General features: G+C 37.8%; 1 protein-coding gene across 1 annotated transcript in view; it reads right to left on the bottom strand.

The window, feature by feature from the left end:
- The window catches only part of LOC150081048 (uncharacterized), a 30815-nt gene extending 10209 nt beyond the window's left edge, over positions 1–20606 (bottom strand). Inside the window, exon 1 of the mRNA XM_090380898.1 lies at positions 20378–20606. Within this exon, the coding sequence (XP_090237024.1) occupies positions 20378–20537 (160 nt within the window). The 5' untranslated portion in view covers positions 20538–20606. The remainder of the gene's footprint in view (positions 1–20377) is intronic.
- Positions 20607–21041: the final 435 nt, after the last annotated feature.

Genomic DNA, 21041 nt, shown 5'->3' on the forward strand with positions numbered 1-21041 from the left:
CGATGTTCTTTGTATATTATTGGGCATGTAGTTGTTTATTTTTTCATGCAGCGATACGAATTTAAGTTTTCTTTTCTGTAGCTGTCCTTTGTTTAATCTACTTTAATTATATCTCCTTTTCAGACATCATCCAATATTTTCTCTTTCTTACTCCTGATGCAATCGTTCAGAGCTCTCTGTTTCTTCTACTGTTTGTTTCGCTTGCAGTAATCGTCAGCCACCATTGCTTCGTGGTAAGTAAAGTCGGTCAATGTCATTTCGAGGGTGGGGCATGATTGGCTGGCATGATTTTTCTATTTTTATGGTCTAAAGCAATGGTTCCCAAAGTGGGATTACCTAGGAGGCACTAAGAGGCAGGGGTGCGCTGGAGGAGATGGGTCCCTCCGAGCGCGTTGATTGCTTATTTACGATTGACCAAGCTAGAGCAGTGTGAAACACCTTCCTCGCTTCGTATTTAAAGTTTTACTGCTCTTATCGCTTTCAAAGTTATTTCCTTCGGTCACTCTGTTTGTATTTACGAATTAAATGTAAGCTCCTTGTTGCACTTCCAACATCATGTTTGGTAGAATGTGGTTTTAGTATGATCATCCAACTTCTCTCCAAGCAAAGAAATCGACTCCAGATTACTAAACGTAGTGATTTAAGATTCCTGATAAGTGACTTTAAATCATATATTGGGAAACTGGTGGCGCCTCATCAACCCACCCATTCCATTAAGAATTTATTGAACTGTGAATTAGTTACAAAGTGTGGTATCTATGACTCTTGCTAAATGACTATCAGACTTTGAAAAGTTGGTATCACTGAGTCAAGTTTATCAGTTTTGTTGAATTAATTAAACTAAAAAGTTTTGATTAGATTTTGAATAAATGTGCAATTAATTGTTACTGTTTTGAATTGTATTTTTTCATTATCTTCCTTAGTGAGTTATATAAAAGCTAGTCATGTTGAACAGACAACTTGTGTGATCGAGACCCGCTAATATTCGTAAAATCGGACAAATGCTAACTTATCGTGATTTTCCCTTATAGAGAATCTCTGTCCCCATTTTGAATTTAAACCAAATAAAAATAGAATAATAAGTATAATAAATAGGATATTAAGAAATATTAAAATTTTGAAATATATTTTAAGTCAGGAAATCTCTTACCTGAGATATTTTTTAGGAATAACTGCATCCACGTAAGATGTAATCAGAATAGATGAAAATTATTTCAAAGACCTGCTTAAAGATGGGAGAACCTTGCAACAAGACAAAGGAATGAAAACAAGCTTTGACCCTAAATCCATGCATGGCGAATAATTGGAAGTATGGATTTAGAGTCAAAACTTGCATGGATTTAGGGTCAAAGCTTATTTTTATTCCTTTGTCTTGTTACAAGGTTCTTCCATCTTTAAGCAGGTCTTTGAAATAATTTCCATTATTCTGATTACATCTTACGTGGATGCAGTTATTCCTGAAAAATATCTCAGGTAAGAGATTTTCTGACTTAAAATATAATATTTCTTAATATCCTATTTATTTATTATTTTTATTATTCTATTTTTATTTAGTTTAAATTCAAAACATTGATTTAAATTCAAAATGAGGACAGATTCTCTACAAGAGAAAATCACAATAAGTTAGCATTTGTCCAATTTTACTAATATTGGTGGGTCTCGATCTGTCCAACCTGTCTAGTAAAGTTTCGAGACAACAGGATTCCCATTATGTTTTTTATACAATGACAAAACGCTAGTCTGAATAATGTTTTTTGTAGGGGGGGGGATGCTGGGGATAATTTTATGAAACAGAGAGAGCGGAAAACCTTTGAGAACCACTGGTCTAAAGTGTTCGATTCAACTTGTGTCCAGTCTATTATACCACCAATGTATCGATATCACTGGAATAGTCCACATGTTTATAGCTTAAATCGTGTTTCTGCCATATATATTTTGATTTTAATAGTTATCTAACTCTTTTTGTGTATTGAGCACTGATTTTTTCGCCGTGATCTTCAACATGTAATAAACCTAAATATTTATAATTTTGTTCGTAGTCAAAGCTTTTAATTACATCATCATCTATAATTTGTATTCCATATTATTCCACGATTTTTCCGCAACTGATTGGTAACATTGCCCAATTTTCTGTTCGAAAGTCCATGGCTGTGTCCTGGCTAAATATTTTGATTGTGTTTAGCAGTGATTCAATTTTTGCTTGAGATTTTCCATGTAGTTTAAGATAATCCATTTAGCAGACGGGAAAATTTTCCAACCTGCTTCGATATTTCATAACTTCAATTTGTTTTGTTCAGTAATATTGATAAATGGTATCACGACGACGAACAGTAAAGGCAAAACTCTGAAATACTTCACGCCTGACGTTGACACTTTCTAGTTTCTCCTCCCCATTGACTGTCACCATTTTTTTTCATTGCTGCTAATGAGAATTTTCTAACCTTGTTGCTTATTCCAGGAACTTTTAAAGATTTTTCAAACCACGTATTCGACCAGGAATCAAGCGCTTTTTTAGAATCAATCCAGACTACATGCAAATTTGTTTTCCTCGTTTTGCAGGAGTTCTGCGAGGGTTTTGACAATTTCCTTTCTGCCCCTTAGGAAGGATATTTTTAGCAATTATGTGCTGTTGAATTGTATCAGTAATTATTGCAATTAGCAATTTAAGCATTGTTGGCAATCAAGTAATTGGTCGATAATTGATTGGAATAACCCCTTTGTCTTTATTTTTTGATTATGAGCGCTGTTCTTCTGGTTTTCATCCGGTCATCAAAGGTAACTGTTGAACTGCTGTGTTAGCTTTGGACGTAAGTTGATTAGATTTTTAAACCAAAATCCATGTACTTAAGTTTTTTCTGAGATTTCCCAATCTTTAACTCTGCTTGTTTTGCCACATTCTCTGTTGTGATTATTATTGGATCTGCCATATCTCTGGGCATCAATTCATTCTGAACGTTTTAATCTCCAGTTTTGCATGTGCGTTGTTATGTTTTTTTGGACAGTCCCATCAGTGTTGACAAAATCAGATGGTTTCTTTTTTTATCTAGAAGCGTATTGATGTTACTACCAGTTCAGTAGCACACGCTCTTTGAGTAGACCGGGGTTCAAGCCCCTGACTGCTAAATACGGTCGATCTGCCAACCCGCACTGGACCAGCAGGGCAGATTATGGTCAATTTCTCTCAACATGAATTGCTGAGGAGGCTTCCATCCTGCAGTGGATTGATAATGGCTGCAGTTTTTACTTGTCACAGGTTTGTAGAATTGTTGTTGATTACATCGAAACGGCGTTTTCCTTTAACTGGTTTATATGCGCATCATATCTTGATGTGCATATCTCTTTTTTGCAACTGCTGTTATTCTCAGTTGAAATATTTCTAATGCTTCTGAATACGTTGTCTTCAGATGCTATTTTTGTTGTAAAGTTTTCTTGGTCTTTTGAATTTTGTAATTTTCCGTCTTTCAAACTTTATAAGCAAATTACGTTATTACGTATAACTGCAGCTGTGCTGTTTAGTAACTGGTATGTTTGTTGTAAATGTATTGGTATCGCTACAGTAGCAGAATGATTAAATAAGTTAGATTAAATAAGTTAGAGAAAATGATAAAGGACCCATCAGGGTCCTTTATGATTTTCTCTAACTTATTTCTTGAGGAAAAGCTTTAAGTTTGGCAGAGATTTTCGACCTTTTGTATTATCCATTGTTTCAGATTTTTTTTTTTTTTTTTTTGCTAAATCTTCTTGCTCCTCCCATGAAACAAACTTTTCTTCAATCATATTTTGAATATTAGCTTGATGTTCACCTATTGGCTTTTTGTTTAAATTCTCACTGTTTCGATTGCAGCTGGTTCTGTTTCCTCAGACTCTTTTTTTTATTGAATTAACTCGATAATAATATTCGATTATTACCAGGGTTATTCAATAAAGAATGATCATAATTTTTTTCAAAACATACCTTTATTAATTATCCATATTTTGGTGGTCATTTTCAAAGTAGTCCCCCATTTGATGAAATGCACTTACTCCAACATTTCTACCATTCTTGAAAAACATGCTAAAGGCTATTTTTTGACATGCCTTTGAGAATCACCTCCGATGTCTTTACAACTTATTCTGACGACTGGAAGCGTTTACTTCGCACCTCCTTCTTTAAATTTGGAAATTACAAAAAAAAAAAAAAAAAAAAACAAATTGCAGCGGGCAAGGCTGTAAGGCGGATGATGTTGTTGTAGTGAGGTTTTTAGGAGCATCAGCGACTAAGGCCATATTGCTCTCTGTGTATATTTTCTGTGAAGTGTGTTCTGTGGTCGATTTTCTGTTTGCTGGACTTAAAACCGAAATTTCTAGGAGAAAAAAATAAACCATGCTTTCAACGTGAAAAAGGCCCATAAAAATTCATCACGTCTTCGACGGGACTCGAATTCAGGTCTTTTGTGGAGAGGATGGCGTTCCTACCAGCTGGACTACCAGTGGTATCGTCACCGTCCTCCCTACACCGGGTGGAAAAGGCCCGGGTTGGTTCGAATCCCGTCGATGACGCGAGGAACTTTAATGGGCTTTTTTCACTCCGTGGCTGAGTTAGTCGGTGTCAGGCGTAGATAGCAAGGTTTTTCCACCAGAAACTGTGATTTTCTTCGTCCAGCAAACAGGCAAATCGACCAAAGAACACACGCAATTTACAGACAAAGGAAATATATGGGTAGATGTAATCATTTACGGGGGGCCCTAATATCATAATTTGATTTTTTTTTTGGTGCAGGAGTAGGTGGTTCCAGCAACGAGCATTTTTCGGTTTTAGGATCGCGGTAGATATTAACAGTTATGTCTAAAAAGTCAGCAGAAATGGCATGTCTAAGGTAATAGCAAAAACCTTGATATGTGATCTGGAGGTTCAGAGGTAGATAACCATTTAAAACTTGTAGCGCAGCTGTTGAGACAGTGCGACAAGAACAATTCATCATTAAGAGCATAAGTGTTTGGTTGGAGGAGAGTTTCCAAAACCAGGCACCATAGGTACAAATCGAAAAAATAACCACTTTATACAAAAGACGAAGGGTACAGTGGTTAATACTCCAGGATCAATGCGACAGACGGACAAATATAAAAGTACACTTGACTGTTTTATCACCAAGGAAGACATGGTTCTGGAAGTTTAACTTACGATCAAGAATAATACCAAAAAATTTATGTGAGTCAATCATTGAGAGAGAGCGACCAAACGTTTAACAGTCAGAGGCCTTAAAATGTTGCCCTTAACATAAAGAAGCTTAATCTTGTCAGGAGAAATGGTAAGTTTATTAATAACGGACCAAGAGCACAGATTATTCATGACGTTACTGGCAGTACTTTCCATAGAAGAATGAGAGTTACCAAGGACAAAAAGCGTTAGACCATTGACATATGCGATTTTAGAAGCATTGGGAAATGAACGGAGAAGCCATTCATCTAGAACCAAATCCCAGACGAGTGGACCAGGCATTGAACCTTGTGGGCATCCTTGAGAGACAAGAGCGACCAAGTTTCTCAGTCCCAGAAATGACTTGGATAGAACTGTGGAGAAAGTAGTTGCAGTTTAAGTTGTAGAGTTGTGAGGAGCATTGAGCAACCCTGAGGCGAGCAAAAATGCTGTCCCACCAAATGAGGTCAAAAGCTCTAGAAAAGTCTACGAAAATAGCCATAAATATGTAAACGTGCAGCTGTTTTACTCTGGAAAGAAGTTCAACCAAGGCCTCTTCAGTCCCACGCCCCGGACGAAAACCAAACTGGGCGGAGGACTTTGAAGAGCGTTCAGTAAAAAGACAATCTAGACGGGCAGCAATAAGTCGCTTAAGGGTTTTACTCAAGTTGGAGAAGAATGCAATAGGACGATAGGCATTAGCAAAAGTAGGAGTACCAGGTTTGGAAATTAATTTTAACAATGCCGTCTTCCAAAGGACAATAAAAGTTGCCTCTTTCAAACATTTATTATAGTGTAACAAAGTCGCTTGATAAAAGTGTATTTTGGAAAAAAGAAAGATGTCCTTTGGAAAAAAAATTTACTTGATAAAAGATGAAAACCAGAGTACAGACTTTGAATTGACGTCTGACATGATGAAAAGGTGTGCGGAACCAACAGTACCAATAACGTTATAAAGGTATTGAAGATAAACAGTGATATCAGAAATGGCTGGACAGTATAAAGAAACTGAAAAATAAGAAAAGATAGAAGTATCTTTTCTTATTAAAAATATAAATTGCGTAAAATTATTACATTGTGACATCACGAGGAAGCTTCATCACTGAATAAGAGCTACTCCATTTATATGGCTGCGGCAGGTTTAGTAGATCGGCAGCTTAAATCCCAAGCCCGGATAAATGGTGAGAGTTGACGTCAGGAAGGGCATCCGGTCGTAAAAACTGTGCCAAAACCAATAGATGTCTTTTGGTTAAGAAGTTAATCCAACTGGAGGAGAAGAAGAGGATGTAAAGTGTGAACTGGGAACATTGAATGCCGACCCCATATAATGTGGCAAAAGGCAAAGACAAAGAAGAAGAAGAAGTCGAAACATGAATATAATAACCTATACAAACTATTACATGAGGGTCACCCGGATGGTTATTTCATATACCCACATGTACATTGGGTCTGTAAATTGCTTGTGTTCTCTGGTCGATTTGCCTATTTTGCTGGAAAACCTCCCAGTTTCTGAGGAAAATCTTGCTATCTACGCCTGAGACAGACAAACTCAGCCACGGAGTGAAAAAAAGCCCATTAAAGATCCTCATGTCATCGACGGGATTCGAACCCGGGCTTTTTCCGGGGGGTGCGGGAGCGGACGGTGATGATAGCACTGTGCTACAGCGTAGACTACAATAAACTACACTGTGCCACTGTGCTGCCACTTTATTAGGTACACCTACCTAGTAGCGTGATGAGCCTTCAAAACAGCCTGAATTTGCCTAGGAATGGATTGAACAAGATGCTGAAACCGTTGTGCAGGAATGGAGTACCATGCAGACATGAGTGTGTCACGCAGTTTCTTGAGATTCGACGGAGGTGTAGGCCTTCAGCGAACTGCCCTTTCCAGCTCATCCCAAAGATGTTCAATGGAATTGAGATCCGCGGACTAAGCCGGCCGCTGCAGCAAAAGCAAAGTCATTGTCATGTTCCTGGAACCATTCCATAGTGATTCGGGCTTCGTGCACCGGCTCATTATCTTGCTGGAAGTAACCGTTGTATAAATTAAACGTAATTGTATAAATCGCAAATCCGCAGTGCCATGGAATATTGTTCCCACATCTGGGGTGGTGCCCCCAAAACCTCTCTCAGACTTCGAGATTCCATTCAGAAGAGGGCAGTTAGGTTAATTAATGATTCATCTCTAACAGAGTCTCTCCACTCGCTTTCTCCTAGACGTACTGTTTCTGCTGCATGCCTCTTCTACAGATACTTCCATGGGCACTGTTCTTCTGAATTGGTTTCTATAATTCCCGCTCTCTCTTTCAAAACAGTCCGAACACGTGCCGCCACCAGCCAACATCCATTTACTATCCAACTTCAAACCCACAGAATCAAATTTTCATCTTCCTCATTTATTCATTCAACTGCCGTTTTCTGGAACAACCTTCCTTCATACGTATTTCCTGAATATTACAATCTACAGAAGTTCAAGTCCAATGTCAACAAATATCTTCTTTCGTCTTCTCATCCTCCAACCCAAGCACGGTACTAAGTACTATAGGTTCTAATACCTCTCGTGTTTGGGGTTCACATAAAAAAAAAAAAAAAACAAAACCATTTGACTGAGGATAAACTGTCAACATGAACGGATGCACTTGGTCAGCAACGATGTTTAGGTACGTGTGGCTTTCAGATGTGAATCTATGGGTATCAGTGGACCTTTTTTGTATTGCCAAAAAACACATTCCCCACACCATAACACTGCCTCCACCACCTTGCACAGTAGTCGTCAGACATGACCAGCAAATGGACTCATGCGGTTTACGCCAAATTCTGAGACTTCCATCAACATGATGCACCAGGAACTTCGACACGTCAGACCAAGCAACTGTTTTTCAATCCTCGTTAGTCCAGTGCTGGTGTTGCTGTGCCCACAGGAGGCGTGCTGTCTTGTTCTTCATTGATAACAAAGGTACGCGATGTGGTCGTCGGCTGTTGTAGATCATTCTCTACAAAGTGTGACTAGTGATCCGTTGCGATATTTTGTTCTGCGCACCAAGGTTGTATTGTGCAACATTGTGGCTCGCCTGTTTGCTTGCACAATTCCAGCCATTCTCCTCTGATCTCTCATCAACAAGCGATTTTCTTCTACAGCAGTGCCGTTGAGAGGATGTTTTCTGTTCCTATCTCAGGAATGGTCAGAAAAATGGCAGCTGTGCTTTAATCCAACAAAGTGTAAGGTATTACACCTGGGAAACAGTAATCCCAAAAAAACTTATTCACTTGGTGGAGTTCAACTAAACCCAGTACTGGAGGAAAGGGACTTGGGTGTTACGATACGGTCAGACATGAAATTCTCTGAGCATTGTAAACTGGTTGCAAGGAAGGCCCATGGTGTCCTATCGATGATCTATCGAACTTTTGCAAGTAGAGATAGGGACGTGATAAACCCATTATATAAGGCTTATGTTAGACCACACTTCGAATACTATGTTCAAGGATGGAGACCGTACCTAAAGAAAGACATCGAGCTTCTTGAAAGGGTGCAAAGAAGGGTAACTCGCCTGGTGAGATCGGCAAAAGGGCTTCCTTATGAAGAAAGACTTCGAATATGTGGGTTGCAGAGTTTGGAAACTAGACACCTTAGAGGAGATTTGATTGAGGTGTTTAAGGCTCTGAGAGGCATCAGTAAAATGAATGAGGACAAAATTTTCAAGATTATAAATGATGCTAGAATTAGGGGACATAAATTCAAGTTATGGGGGAGATGTTTAGATTGGGCTGCAGGAAGTTTTATTTTAGCCAGCGAGTTATAAATTACTGGAATAAGTTGCCTTCATGGGTGGTAGAGGCCGACAGTTTGGGGAAATTCAAAGGTCATCTGGATAGTATTTTCGGGTAAGGGAAGCGCATAGGATGATAGGTTTAATTTCCTTTTTTTTTTATTTTTTATTAATTATTATTATTTAGTTATTTATTTTATTTTATTTTTTTTATCATTGTTTTGTTCGGATTTTTTTTTTTTTTTTTTTTTGGCTGGTGCAGCATAAGCCATAGGCTTTCTTGCACCATGCGGCCGTTACTAATACTAATACTATTCGTTGCACCATTCTCGATACACCCTTGAAACTGTGGTGCGTGAAAAGTTCAAGAGAACTGCCGTTTCAGAGATGCTTTGCATGCCTGCTACCTTTTTTTTTTTTTTTTTTTTTTTGATTTGATAGTTGTTGGCCCATCGGCTTCTGTGGCCATATTGCACCTCCCAAGGTTTTTGCAGTACTTTGATCCAAGCCCGAGGCGGGAATCGAACCCGCGACCTTTGGGTTGCCGGGCAGGTACTTTACCCACTCGGCTAGCCCGGTCGGCTATGCCTGCTACCATGCCATGTTCGAAGTCTGTTAGATCACTCCTTTTCCCCATTCTTGCTACGGTTTGTACGCTTAACTGTTACTAGAAAGGTTGTTCTGCTGCATTTATATCTACAACTGTGATCACGTGACTTGAAACATTATGGGACAAACCATTTGTGTGCACAGCAAGGGTGTACCTAATAAAGTGGCAGCACAGTGTATCTATGTATATTCATGTCGGTGGGTGGCTCCCAGACTTTCGTCTATCTCCACCTGTGTACTGTGTGGGCAAAAAAAAAAAAAAAAAAAAAAAAAAAATCTCAGTATACCAGCCTGAATTGGGTAGATGTATGTGCGTTAGTGTAGTGTGTTGCTACGTTAGGCCTCTCTGCCACCAGGGAGCAGCCACCACATGGGTAAGTGCTTCCTGTTACTCGTCCCTGGCATGCGGAGCCGGACCTAGGTCTATTAATTCTGTCAGTGCAATAGTGCACTATAATCCCGCACCCACCAGGGGTAGTGCAGGACTGGTGGGTGCCAGCAATCCCGCTCCCAGGCTGTCCAGACCTAGAAGCCAGCAAAAAAATAAAAAATGAATGAAAATACAATAAACTATAGAAGGCTTACAACTATCCAGTTTTCGTGAGGAGTGTAGTTAATATAATCGCACTCTTTCTTGCCCATCTAGGTCAAAAATTCCCGCGGGTTCGAATCTTATCAGTAACGTCAAGATTTTTTTTTCTTTCACATCGTGATGAGGTAGTTAATCTCACTCGAGGGTTGCATAGTTGTTTTCTTTCTCGGTTGGAAATTTGTGTTTTTCGTCCAACAAACAGGCAAATCGATCGCAAGAATACACGCAGTTTACAGATATAATGTTCTGTTGCCTCTTAGCCTTACTAACACATGTACATTCACTCTCACACACACACACACTCGCGCGCAGTTTGAAGAGAATAATAATGACTTTAAAAGAGTCGTTTTCGTGATCTATTTCCATTAAGAGCTATCCACCGATTATTACATTCATACAACGCGATTATTACCATTTTTTTAACGGCATCACGTTCTAAATTTCTGCCAATCCCTTTTTCGCTTGCACTACCTCTCAATGATCAGTGTTTCTTTTTTCTGGACAGGCAGAAATCCGGAACGTGATGCTATTAAAAAAGAGAGAGAAGCGGTAATAATCGCTGTGTAATAGTGTAAAAATTAGTATTTATCTTTTAATGAAGAGAATAACATCGGAACATTCTAATAACTAGACAGAGCATCTACTTCAACTCGGTTGACCATCTGTTTTGTGAATTGGTTCGAAGAATTGGAGCAAACTGAAGACGGCCGTTTCGTTTGTGGATCGCACGGATGTTTTAAAGGAGGTGTGCAGCTCAATACCAAATTATTAAATTATTAAATTCACCAGCCTTCTGCTGGAAATTAAGGTATTGCACGACGCATTGAAGCAGTTATTACGGCCCAAGGCTGGCGAAAACGCTATTAAATTGAAAAGTACGTGTTTTGGTCATACTACAAGTGTTCTTTGACTTTTATTTGGATAGTTTAAATCAGGGAATGCTCAACAGTTTGATCTTTTGTGCCTCCTGTATAGTAACATTCCTATTAGGGCACTGTTTAATCTTAACCTTCACTTGGGAATATTAATTAATGTAAAAGGGAGTTGCCTTATTTATTGGAGTAAACGTCAATGAAAAATATGGAGTTGGTGCTTTGATTGTTTCGGTTTGCAAATTTGTGATTCCTCCCTAATTGGAGCCACCCTTAACACATCTCGTAAATGAGCATCAGTCATATTGATTTTTAGTCCATCTTGTTCAGTTTTATTATGGAGGAGACCTATTCACAAATATATGTTGATGCAAAAAAAAAAAACCCTAATCCGTGAGCTGAAGAGGGTGCATTTATATATGTTGATGCAAAAAAAAACCTAATCCGTGTGGTGAAGAGGGTACAGAAAACTCTCTGTGTGTGTAAATAGAACTAAAGCATAGGCAAGTCAATGAATTTTTTCCCATTGGAATTCGGGAACTTGCATCCACCTTGAACCCGAATACCACAATTCTGGTTCACATTTATTACAGGAAATTTATCAGTGAATCTGAGTACTGCTTACGTATTTTTCTGAAACATGGAAGGGGGCAGAGATGTGTTACTTCAGATGCTGCTGCTTCCAAAGCAACTGTTTCATTTCGAAAGCTGATAGACACATACACACACACAGTGCATTTTTAACTATGTATACTAAGGACATTGCAGGAAGGAAACCCCCGAGTTTCCGGAGGAAACCACCTTGCAATCCTCACCAGAGAACCACTAACTTAGCCACGTTGTGAAAAAGGCCCATAAAAATTCCTTGTGTCATTGACAGGATTCGAACCCAGGTAATTATATTCACTATGCTATTCCCAGGAGGGCATTTCTGAAGCCTTTACAAATATATGTAAGTCGGTGATCAAACGGTTATTGATGGCACATTATCAGTTTCATCTGTAGTGAGTCCAGTCAGTTTTTCTTAAGGAAGCTGACAACCTTCACAACTTTAAAAATGTCTTCGAACAGATTTTCTCCGAAAAATCTGCTTGTTTGTGGTGTGCATACTAGAAAGATGTGAGAGCTGCTCGGTTACAACAAAGTTTTTATTTCTCCTGGAAATTCGGGTTTTTCGTCCAATAAACACAAAATCGACCTCAGAACACACGCAATTTACAGACAGTCTACACGGAGCAACGTGGCCTTAGTTGCCGATGCTCCTAAAACCCAACAACAACAAAGTTTTCATCCACGCCTCTAAAGAAATCAGCAACTATGTAGTACATGTGACGTAAATCACTTTCTTCACATGCAGTCGAAAAGAACACCAAGTTTTGGGCATTTAAGCACATTTTGTCGTGAAGATGACTAGACAAATCTTGATTGGAAAATGACTCTCTGACTTAGCAGTTAACAGAGCTATTTCATAGCCCTCACGAATCAGCCATTTTTCAGAAATTGCCCCACTAAATTTTCAACGTTATGGAGTTTTGAGCGTTGCTGCTAGCTGGACGGCTAGATCTGATCAAGACGCACTGGTATGCATTTCATGAGATACTGCATCCTTGGACTGGTAATCTCTTAAGATTATGTTCCGAGATCTTCTAATAAATCAAACAAGCAGCCTTGGCATTTATTTCTTTATTTAAAAAGATTTTGAAAATTTCAGCACTCACTATCAATTTTTCCTTTCTTTGAGGTTTGATATTCGATTGAATGCTATCGTACCTAGTTGTAAAAAAAAAAAGAAATTTGCAAAATATTTACTCAATGAGATATTCTTACTGACTTCATCTGGGATTACTAAACGCAATGACACTGAATTTTAAATGGCACTTTTGCTAAATAAATCCTTCCTATACTGAGCATGGGGTGTCTCAATAAAGCAGTCGACAGGATTTGTGAAATACTGTGGAGCGTTCGGCGAACTGAACACGATTATTGACTTAAGATGCATCAAGAGACAAGATACACCCCAGACAAGAGAACAAAACTCAGCCGAATGACTGAATCCTATTATCTTATTAACGTAATGTTAGTAGTATCTGCTGCTCAAAAACTTTACTAAACCAAAATATGCCATAAATAAAATAAATAGAGCGTAAAATAAAATACAACGTAAATATATATTCGATAAAATCCGATTGCAAGTCAGTGAAAGCGATTATATCAGACAGGAGCTTTTAGTAGCAATAGTTGTAGGTTCTGAACACACTGAACTCTCCACAACATAATGAACGAACTCAGATGCGCATTATTAGATATGTTTGAATTGCAACTTTAAGCGGACATGATACATTCCTTTTGCTGATCGTGGGCTCGAAACGTGTTTTGAGCAAAGCCAAGATGATGGAGATGAATAGAGAATGTTTCTCCTAAGATTAAATATCACTTCTGTTAACGTTACTAAGAAAGTTTATTACTAGTTTATGTGCCAGGGAGCGTATACTCTGTTGGCAGAAATTTCATTCCACTTGAATGGCGATTAAAAACTATTACAACAGGGAGAAGGCATAGTTTCCATTTCTACTGAGAGGAGGATTTTTTCCCCTGAAGGCTCGAGATTTTTATCCCTAAGAAAACTCAAAATTCATAAATCTCTTATGCTGATTCCGCATAACTTTAGATACGAGGGGTGGTCAAAAATTTCTGAGAACAGGGTATATAAAATGAATTAATAAATTATACATAGTTACTTTGATAGCTGTTTTAAGAATAACATGAAAAAAATTGTCTTATACAGTTAAAATTTAATTTTTTATGTTGGTAGTGAAAGAAGAATGAATATACAGAAAATTGAGCATCATTCAGTAATAAAATTTTTGACCAAGAGGATATAAATGCTAAAGAAATTCAGAAATTCATGAAAGAGTTACTACAGTATTTGGGGAAGTATCATGTAGTTTCGCTACTGTTGCAGAACGGTTGGCAGAGTTAAAAAAATAAACAGAAAGGACGGGTGTCAGTTGAGGATAATCGGAGGTCTGGTCGGCCATCAGAAACCATCAATTCTGAATTAGTTGCCATCATTAAAGAAAAACATTTTAATAAAACAGAAGAATTAGTGTCTGAACTTGAATAAGTACTTACCATTTCCCATGGAAGCATTTTGAAAACAATACATGAGCATTTATGAATGTTCCAAGTTTATGCAGGATGCGATGTGTTCCAGAAGCCTTTATATTTATGACAAATATGAGCGGATGGAGTCATCAAAAAAGAATTTAAAATAAATTCTTGCTAATCCAGATATATTTTTATGTATTTAGGATCCAATCAAAATTAAAAAGCATGTAGTGGAAGCGCAAGGGATCTCCAGACCCCTTCCCCCGAAAACGTTTCGAGCTCACCTCAAAAAAAAAAAAAAAAAAAAAATCACACCATTCCCTCCAAATGCCTGTCCAGTTCCTCCTTAAATTTATTCAACCTGTCAACTTCCACAACGACAGATGGAAGTTTGTTCCAGCATTTAACCGCCCATTTTTGAGGTGTATAAGGTCTTGAATGGGTTGAGCACGCTGAATTCTGATGGAATCCTTCGACTTGTTCAGATTACGAACCTAAGGGGGTATAAATTCAAATTAAGAAAAGACAGATGTAGAATAGATGTGCGGAAATTTGCCTTTAGCCAGCGGGTGGTTAATTACTGGAACAAACTTCCATCTGTCGTTGTGGAAGTTGACAGGTTAAATAAATTTAAGGAGGAACTGGGAACTGGACAGGCATTTGGACGGAATGGTGTGATTTTTTTTTTGGCTGATGCTGCATAAGCTCATACACTTGCTTTCTTGCATCACATGCCACTACTACTACTACTACTACTACTACTATCAGCTGGAGAAGTGTTGGCTTCAGTTTTGTGGGACACAAAAGGATTGTTGTTAATTGATTACATTGCACTTAAAACGGCCATAACAGGGGAATATTACGCCAGTATTATGTCAAAGTTGAAAGCTGCAATTCAGGGAAAAAAACGAGGAAATTTAGGTCATCGGGTTTCGCTTCTCCGTGATAATGCACCCGTGCAAAAGAGCCCAGGTTGCACAAACTGAAGTCCAAGAATGTGGATTTGAACAACTGGTTTGGTTGTTGTAGGGCTTTAGGTGCATCAGCAAATTTGGCCATATTGCACCGTGTATACTATCTCCAAATTGGTCATTTTGTGATTCATTTGCTGTTTGCTGGACGAAAAGCACGAGTTTCTGGGAGAAAATCATCCTGTACGCTCTCCTGAGACCAACTAACTCAGTGTGAAAAAGACCCATAAAAATTCCTCGTGTTACTGATGGGATTCGAACTTAGGTCTTTTCCGCCCTATGTGCCGATGCGTCCAAAACCTGATGTGCATACATCAGGTTTTGGAAGCATCGGCAAGCAGGAGTCTGACAGCAGCATAGTCTGATGATGGGTATCGGTAAGATGCATGAAATGTCACCTTAAATGTATAGTGATTTGAGCTATAAGCTTAATAAACTATATTATTAATTTCACGTGTTATATGAGTGGCTGTTAATTATAGTAATTAATTTTCATGGAAGACAGCCACGTAACTTCTTCCCTAACTATATTACTGTTTGCGTATTAGATTAATCACAGCAGAAATGTTAAATATGTTATTTTTGAATTGGTATTAAAATCCGTGAAGAACTAAATAAACGGCATTACGAAAGCGTTAACAGTATACTACGATTGTTTAATTTATTAAATCATAGATCCTGAAAAGGTGTTGCATTTCATTCATTGTTAATTGAAAAAAGTATTACAAAACAGTGACTATTACGTATGTGCATTCTGAAGTGAAAACAATTACTTTTATATATTATTAGTTAACCAGTTAGTAATTAATTGGTAGCAAGATAACAATAGGCGGGAAAAAAATTTTCTCGCTCCCTGTTAAAATTCAGGGTGATTCTTGTAGAGTTGATGTTGCTGAATTCAAATATGGTAACCATATTGCTGTTACACCCACCAATTTTAAGGGAGAAGGGATTAAAGTCAAAAAGCGTCTAGTAAAAAAGATTTCATATATTTTAAGAATATGATACATACAGTACTAAATATTGAACAATGAGTCTATTAACCTTGTTATATTTACAGAAATGTTTATCTGATAACAAACCACTTATTTTCTCATTTTATAATCGTTTATAATCTTTTATAATCGTCTATTGGTATCTCCCGTACGAGATTACAACAGTAGTCTGCCAACATATTTGGACTCTATTTTTCTTGGTATCTTTGCCATTTGAGAAATACCTTGATGAAACTTTTCACCGTATTCATCGAAGACCGCTCCCAAGATTTCAGGGAAAAAAAGTCTAAATGGGAATGTAGGAAATGAAACATTAACGACATGTCTTAGTTTTCGGTCATTAACCTACGATATTTGAAAACTGAGGGTGATGAGAACTTTTTAAGCACATATCTGGGCTTTTGAACATATTTCCCACAAGAATCTTTCGAAATTATTCTAGGGAGGAATTGATGCCTACCAGTGTAATTAGTTACTTATTTTTCACTTCTATTGATCACTGAAACAAAAAAATCAATTAATTTAAGAAATAAAAATCTAACACACCCGTAACCTAACGTAACATAACATTAACTCACTTGTTTTCTTAATTTTCACGTATTATTCCAAATTGCTCAAAAAGTGGCCTGAATTTGTTGTCACAGTCATATAATTTCTGACTTAAAAATATCCGATAATTTGTATTTTTGTTATTGAGCAAGTTTTTTTTTTACCTATTGTCTTATTAAAACCATCCATGGATCAGCCAATGTTAACTGTTGCGTTATGTCGATTTTTACGGATACCAAACTACAGTTTCTTGTAGCATTATGCTTAGCACTGTGTGGGACAGCTGCCCATGTAAAAGTTAATTGCCCCAAAACTGCTGTGGCACAATTGGATGAAAACATATTTCCAAACTTGTTTTCGGTGACAACAAAACTTATTTCTACTACAACCACAACAACAGCAGCATCACCCATCTACTAGACCCCTGTTCTTCAAACTTCTCATTGTGAGTAACTTATTTGCAGAAAGATTCCTTTCAGGATCGATAAAGCGCAGCTGTGGCATTTCTACTGTTTTTATAAATTAGCTTCATCACAGCTCCATGCCTAGTCTTTTGTTGGTTTTAGCTGCCTGCTATGTTCGTACCTACTTACATACAACTAGCAGCTAACATTTAATTTGACATGCAGGTTGAGTACTGCGCAATTTTCTCCCTCGTGTCACGTTTGTCTATTTGTTCATGCCATTAATTTCCACATTTCACTTAATTTACAATCCTGCTTTACAAGGTCTCCGATTACAATGTGAGAAAAATTAACAGGTAGATTCAGATTCATCTACAGTTGAGAGTAGTTCCGTATTGTAGGTAAAGGAATAACCGTGTAAAGCCAGAGTTTTTAAAGTTGGCTTTAAAGATTTGCTATTTGTATTTAAAAATTGAAGCTCAGTCTGTTAGGGTCTCTGTCAGTGGTATAACGTCATGTAACAGCTAAATATTTAAATATTTATAATGCAAACTTTGATTAATGTGAGATTTCGAAGGTCTGGAAATCCGAACTGTTCACAGTTTCTGTTTACTTTGTTAATTCGATATGGTTTTGTTCTTGAAATCAGTTCCACTCAGTGGTAGTCATAATGCTGTGAAAAGATATTAGGACTAAAACCAGTTTTCGTGAATCGACCAATGCCATACTGTACTACATTGGGAAGTAATGTGGATTGCATAAAATTTAGAAAGAAGTATTTCAAATTCACTCTTATCTGACAACGCTCTGCACTGTCAGTGCAGAGCGTTGTACTCTTACTCTTAATCTTGAAGGTCTTTCATGTTTTGAATTTTTCCATAAGACATATATGGAAAAATTATGCTGTTTTCGATATGTCTATATATTCTTGATCTTGTGCAATTTTTTCTGTTTTTTTTTTTTTTTTGCCTTCTATCTTTTTTTTTTTTGTTTGTTTTATTCATGCGCGTGTTTGTATGTGTGTGTTACAGGAAGAGGAAATCCAGCCTTATAAATTGCGGATACAACGATGACTCAGAGGGAGGCGTCCTCCTGAAGCATAGTTACTGACGCGTCACCGTCAAGTAGATTGATGTTTTGAATGAATGAAAGCTACAAAATAATGCTCCACTTCGCGTGCAGCCAGAACTGGACCTTGTTTGTCTACAACAGGCGTGTGTTTGGTGATAGGCAGTTCTTTCGGCGGAAATCCGGACATTTGTTTCTATTTTCCGTAATAGAATTTGCATTGCACGAAACCACATCTTTAGTCCGAAAATTAAGCAATATCATCTTGGCTTGTTAGGTGTGAACAATGGCTGTCTGAAGGGAGGGGGAGCGAAGGTAAGCTATGGCGTTATAACTCCCATTGGGAGTTATGACACTATGAAGTGAAGCGGATTTTCAAGGGAAGAAGAGTTGCTGAGTTTAGCAGGGAATGAAATGGTTTTTCGTGGGTTTTACGCCATTTTTTTTATCTAGATAAGACAACCTTAGCACTTTGCAATTTACAGACACGATACACGCACATAGGCCTCGTAGTCTGAATTGGTACATGAAACTTTTATTACAAAAGCTGATCCTAACACTGAGCAACAATATGTAAGGAATCGCAGTACGTGTTGGGGTATTACCTCTTTGTACAAAAAAAAGGGGGAGTGATTTTGCCTTGGTTATGGATGCCTGATGAGGAATGAATTATTGCTTGATGATACTATAAATTATCCTTTACGAAAAAAGATGTTTAAAAGTGTGGTATAATCAGATTCGTTAGGAATCTTCACTGAAACTTTATGAAAATAGTCGGTCGATAAGAGCAGAATCAATCGATCACTGTGGCAGAAGCACGAACATAACACTTCAGACGTGAGGGCAAAGTACTTCTACAGGGGTAATGAACGTTGTCGTGGAGGATTTGGCTGATGTTGTAAGCTTCGTAAGAAGTTGAGCAATGCTTTTCTGATGTCACCGAATTGAAAATACTGTTGTGTTGAATAACCACAATGAAAATTATTCTTTATAACTTTAATCTCTCTATAAAATATGCGTACTGTGATATAGATCCAGGGCTCGAAATGGAAAGTTTTACGAAGCAGAAGCTCATCAGGATTATACAACAGAAGGCAGTTAATGCGTATATATCATACTTCCGATGCATATGTTGAAGGAATCGAAACGGCATTATGGTGCGTTCCCAGCTATTCCGAGTTCTGATTAGATAATTTGTTGAGAAAATTTAGAGAAGTTATGAATTAAGGAAAGAAAGCGTTCTTACAGAAAGAAAGATGGCTTCTTTTTATCAAAATATGCGCTGATGCTCGTTTATTGATAGATTCCTAACTTCAGTCACTTAAAGATTTTGTTTCCCATATAAAAACAGACATTAAGTATATTCAAAATTCTGAAGTTGCTACTTTAGTTCTCAAACAGGCGCCAGGAAAGAAAACGGATGTACGGTGCACACTTGAGCTGATCGTATTTAATCATAAGTGATGCACAGAACGGCAAAAACATTCGGTAACCACAATGTCTCTTCCTAAGCCTGACATACAATCAATATCGTTACACCAGTGCTAGTGGAAAATGGCGGACAGCGAAGCAGTTGGTGTAGAAAATTAACTGGCGGCTGATTTTTTTGCAATGTCTTAAAATTTATTTCTGCCACATTTCCGCTAATTATTTCATACATTGAGAAATAAAGGGAATGTAAGCGAGGATAATACTTGGATTGAAAATCATAGAATTACAGAAACCTAGAAAGATTTATAGTATCATGATGGAGAAAGAGACAGGAAGAAGAAGATGGGAGCAAGATGGAAGAGGAACAGAGAATATGCGCCTGTTCCTCTTCGAAGAAAGACTGAATGTTTTTTTTTATTTTCGTTCACAAGAGTGAACGAAAAAAAAAACTTAAGTAAATAAAGGTTGTGAGAAAGAGAAATACGGTATAGAATGAAGGTAGAAAGAGATGAATCGAGAAAAAAAGATATGAGGGGAGAGAACAACAGATTAATTCTAGATAGAAAAATAAAAATAAAGGGGAGAAGAGGAAAGAAAAGAAATGCAGGAAAAGTAATGAACAGAGAAAAAGTACTGCACCAACGACAGACGGATACATAAGGAGGTTATGTATGCAGATATATAACAATTCAGTGAGTAATACTCTGAAGACAATAATAGATCGCTGAGAGCATAAAGAGGTGATTAATAAGTTAATATCATGCTATTAAATACAAATATCAAAATGAAAAGCAGACCTGTAGTTTCAGTTATCCCCGGTGTCTGTTCAACTCACCTACTTGTCCGTTCCACATCCCATCTGAAATAGGAGAATTTGCTTTTGGTGTGATCGCCTTTTGTATTGCCATACACAACTCCTCATTCTCTCTTGCTTGAGCTGGAGCACTGTAAGCTCCTACCGCCGATGCACCGGTCTTCGTATTAGCACACCCCATCACTGGAATACCTGCACAAGTGGGAGGTCTTGCCTAGGAATGTTAAGCAATACGGGAGACAAACCACCGAACTACGTGCGGCCTGTGTTTACGTCGGAAACAATGGCGTGCTGTTAGGTCGAAGACCCCTGTCAACTGCCAATTTCAGCACGCGGCCTTCTTACAAGCCGGTAGGAAACATTTATGAACGCTGGGATGCCACGTGGCATACACACGCGCACTAATTTCCGCCAATGGAATGTCAGATACAGAAGGAAAATCCAATATGCAATTTTAGGCTATGTAAACCTCTCTTTCTCTTGAGCCCTTTGCAACAGACATGAAGAGGCCATTCCAAATGAAATCGATATAAAAAAAGTAATTCTGCCTCTTCTTTAAATTTTTAATACCTTGCTCACCCTTTTTGCTCCTGGAATGAAATGAATAAGGCGCTCTGTTCTTATTCGCAACTTCTAGTGTAGAAGATGAATGGAAGTTAAAGATATAGCTAGTGATTAATTTGTA

The sequence above is a fragment of the Mastigoproctus giganteus genome, chromosome 9 (genome assembly GCF_048544385.1).
Source record: "Mastigoproctus giganteus isolate SK-2022 chromosome 9, ASM4854438v1, whole genome shotgun sequence".
Lineage (NCBI taxonomy): Eukaryota > Metazoa > Arthropoda > Arachnida > Uropygi > Thelyphonidae > Mastigoproctus > Mastigoproctus giganteus.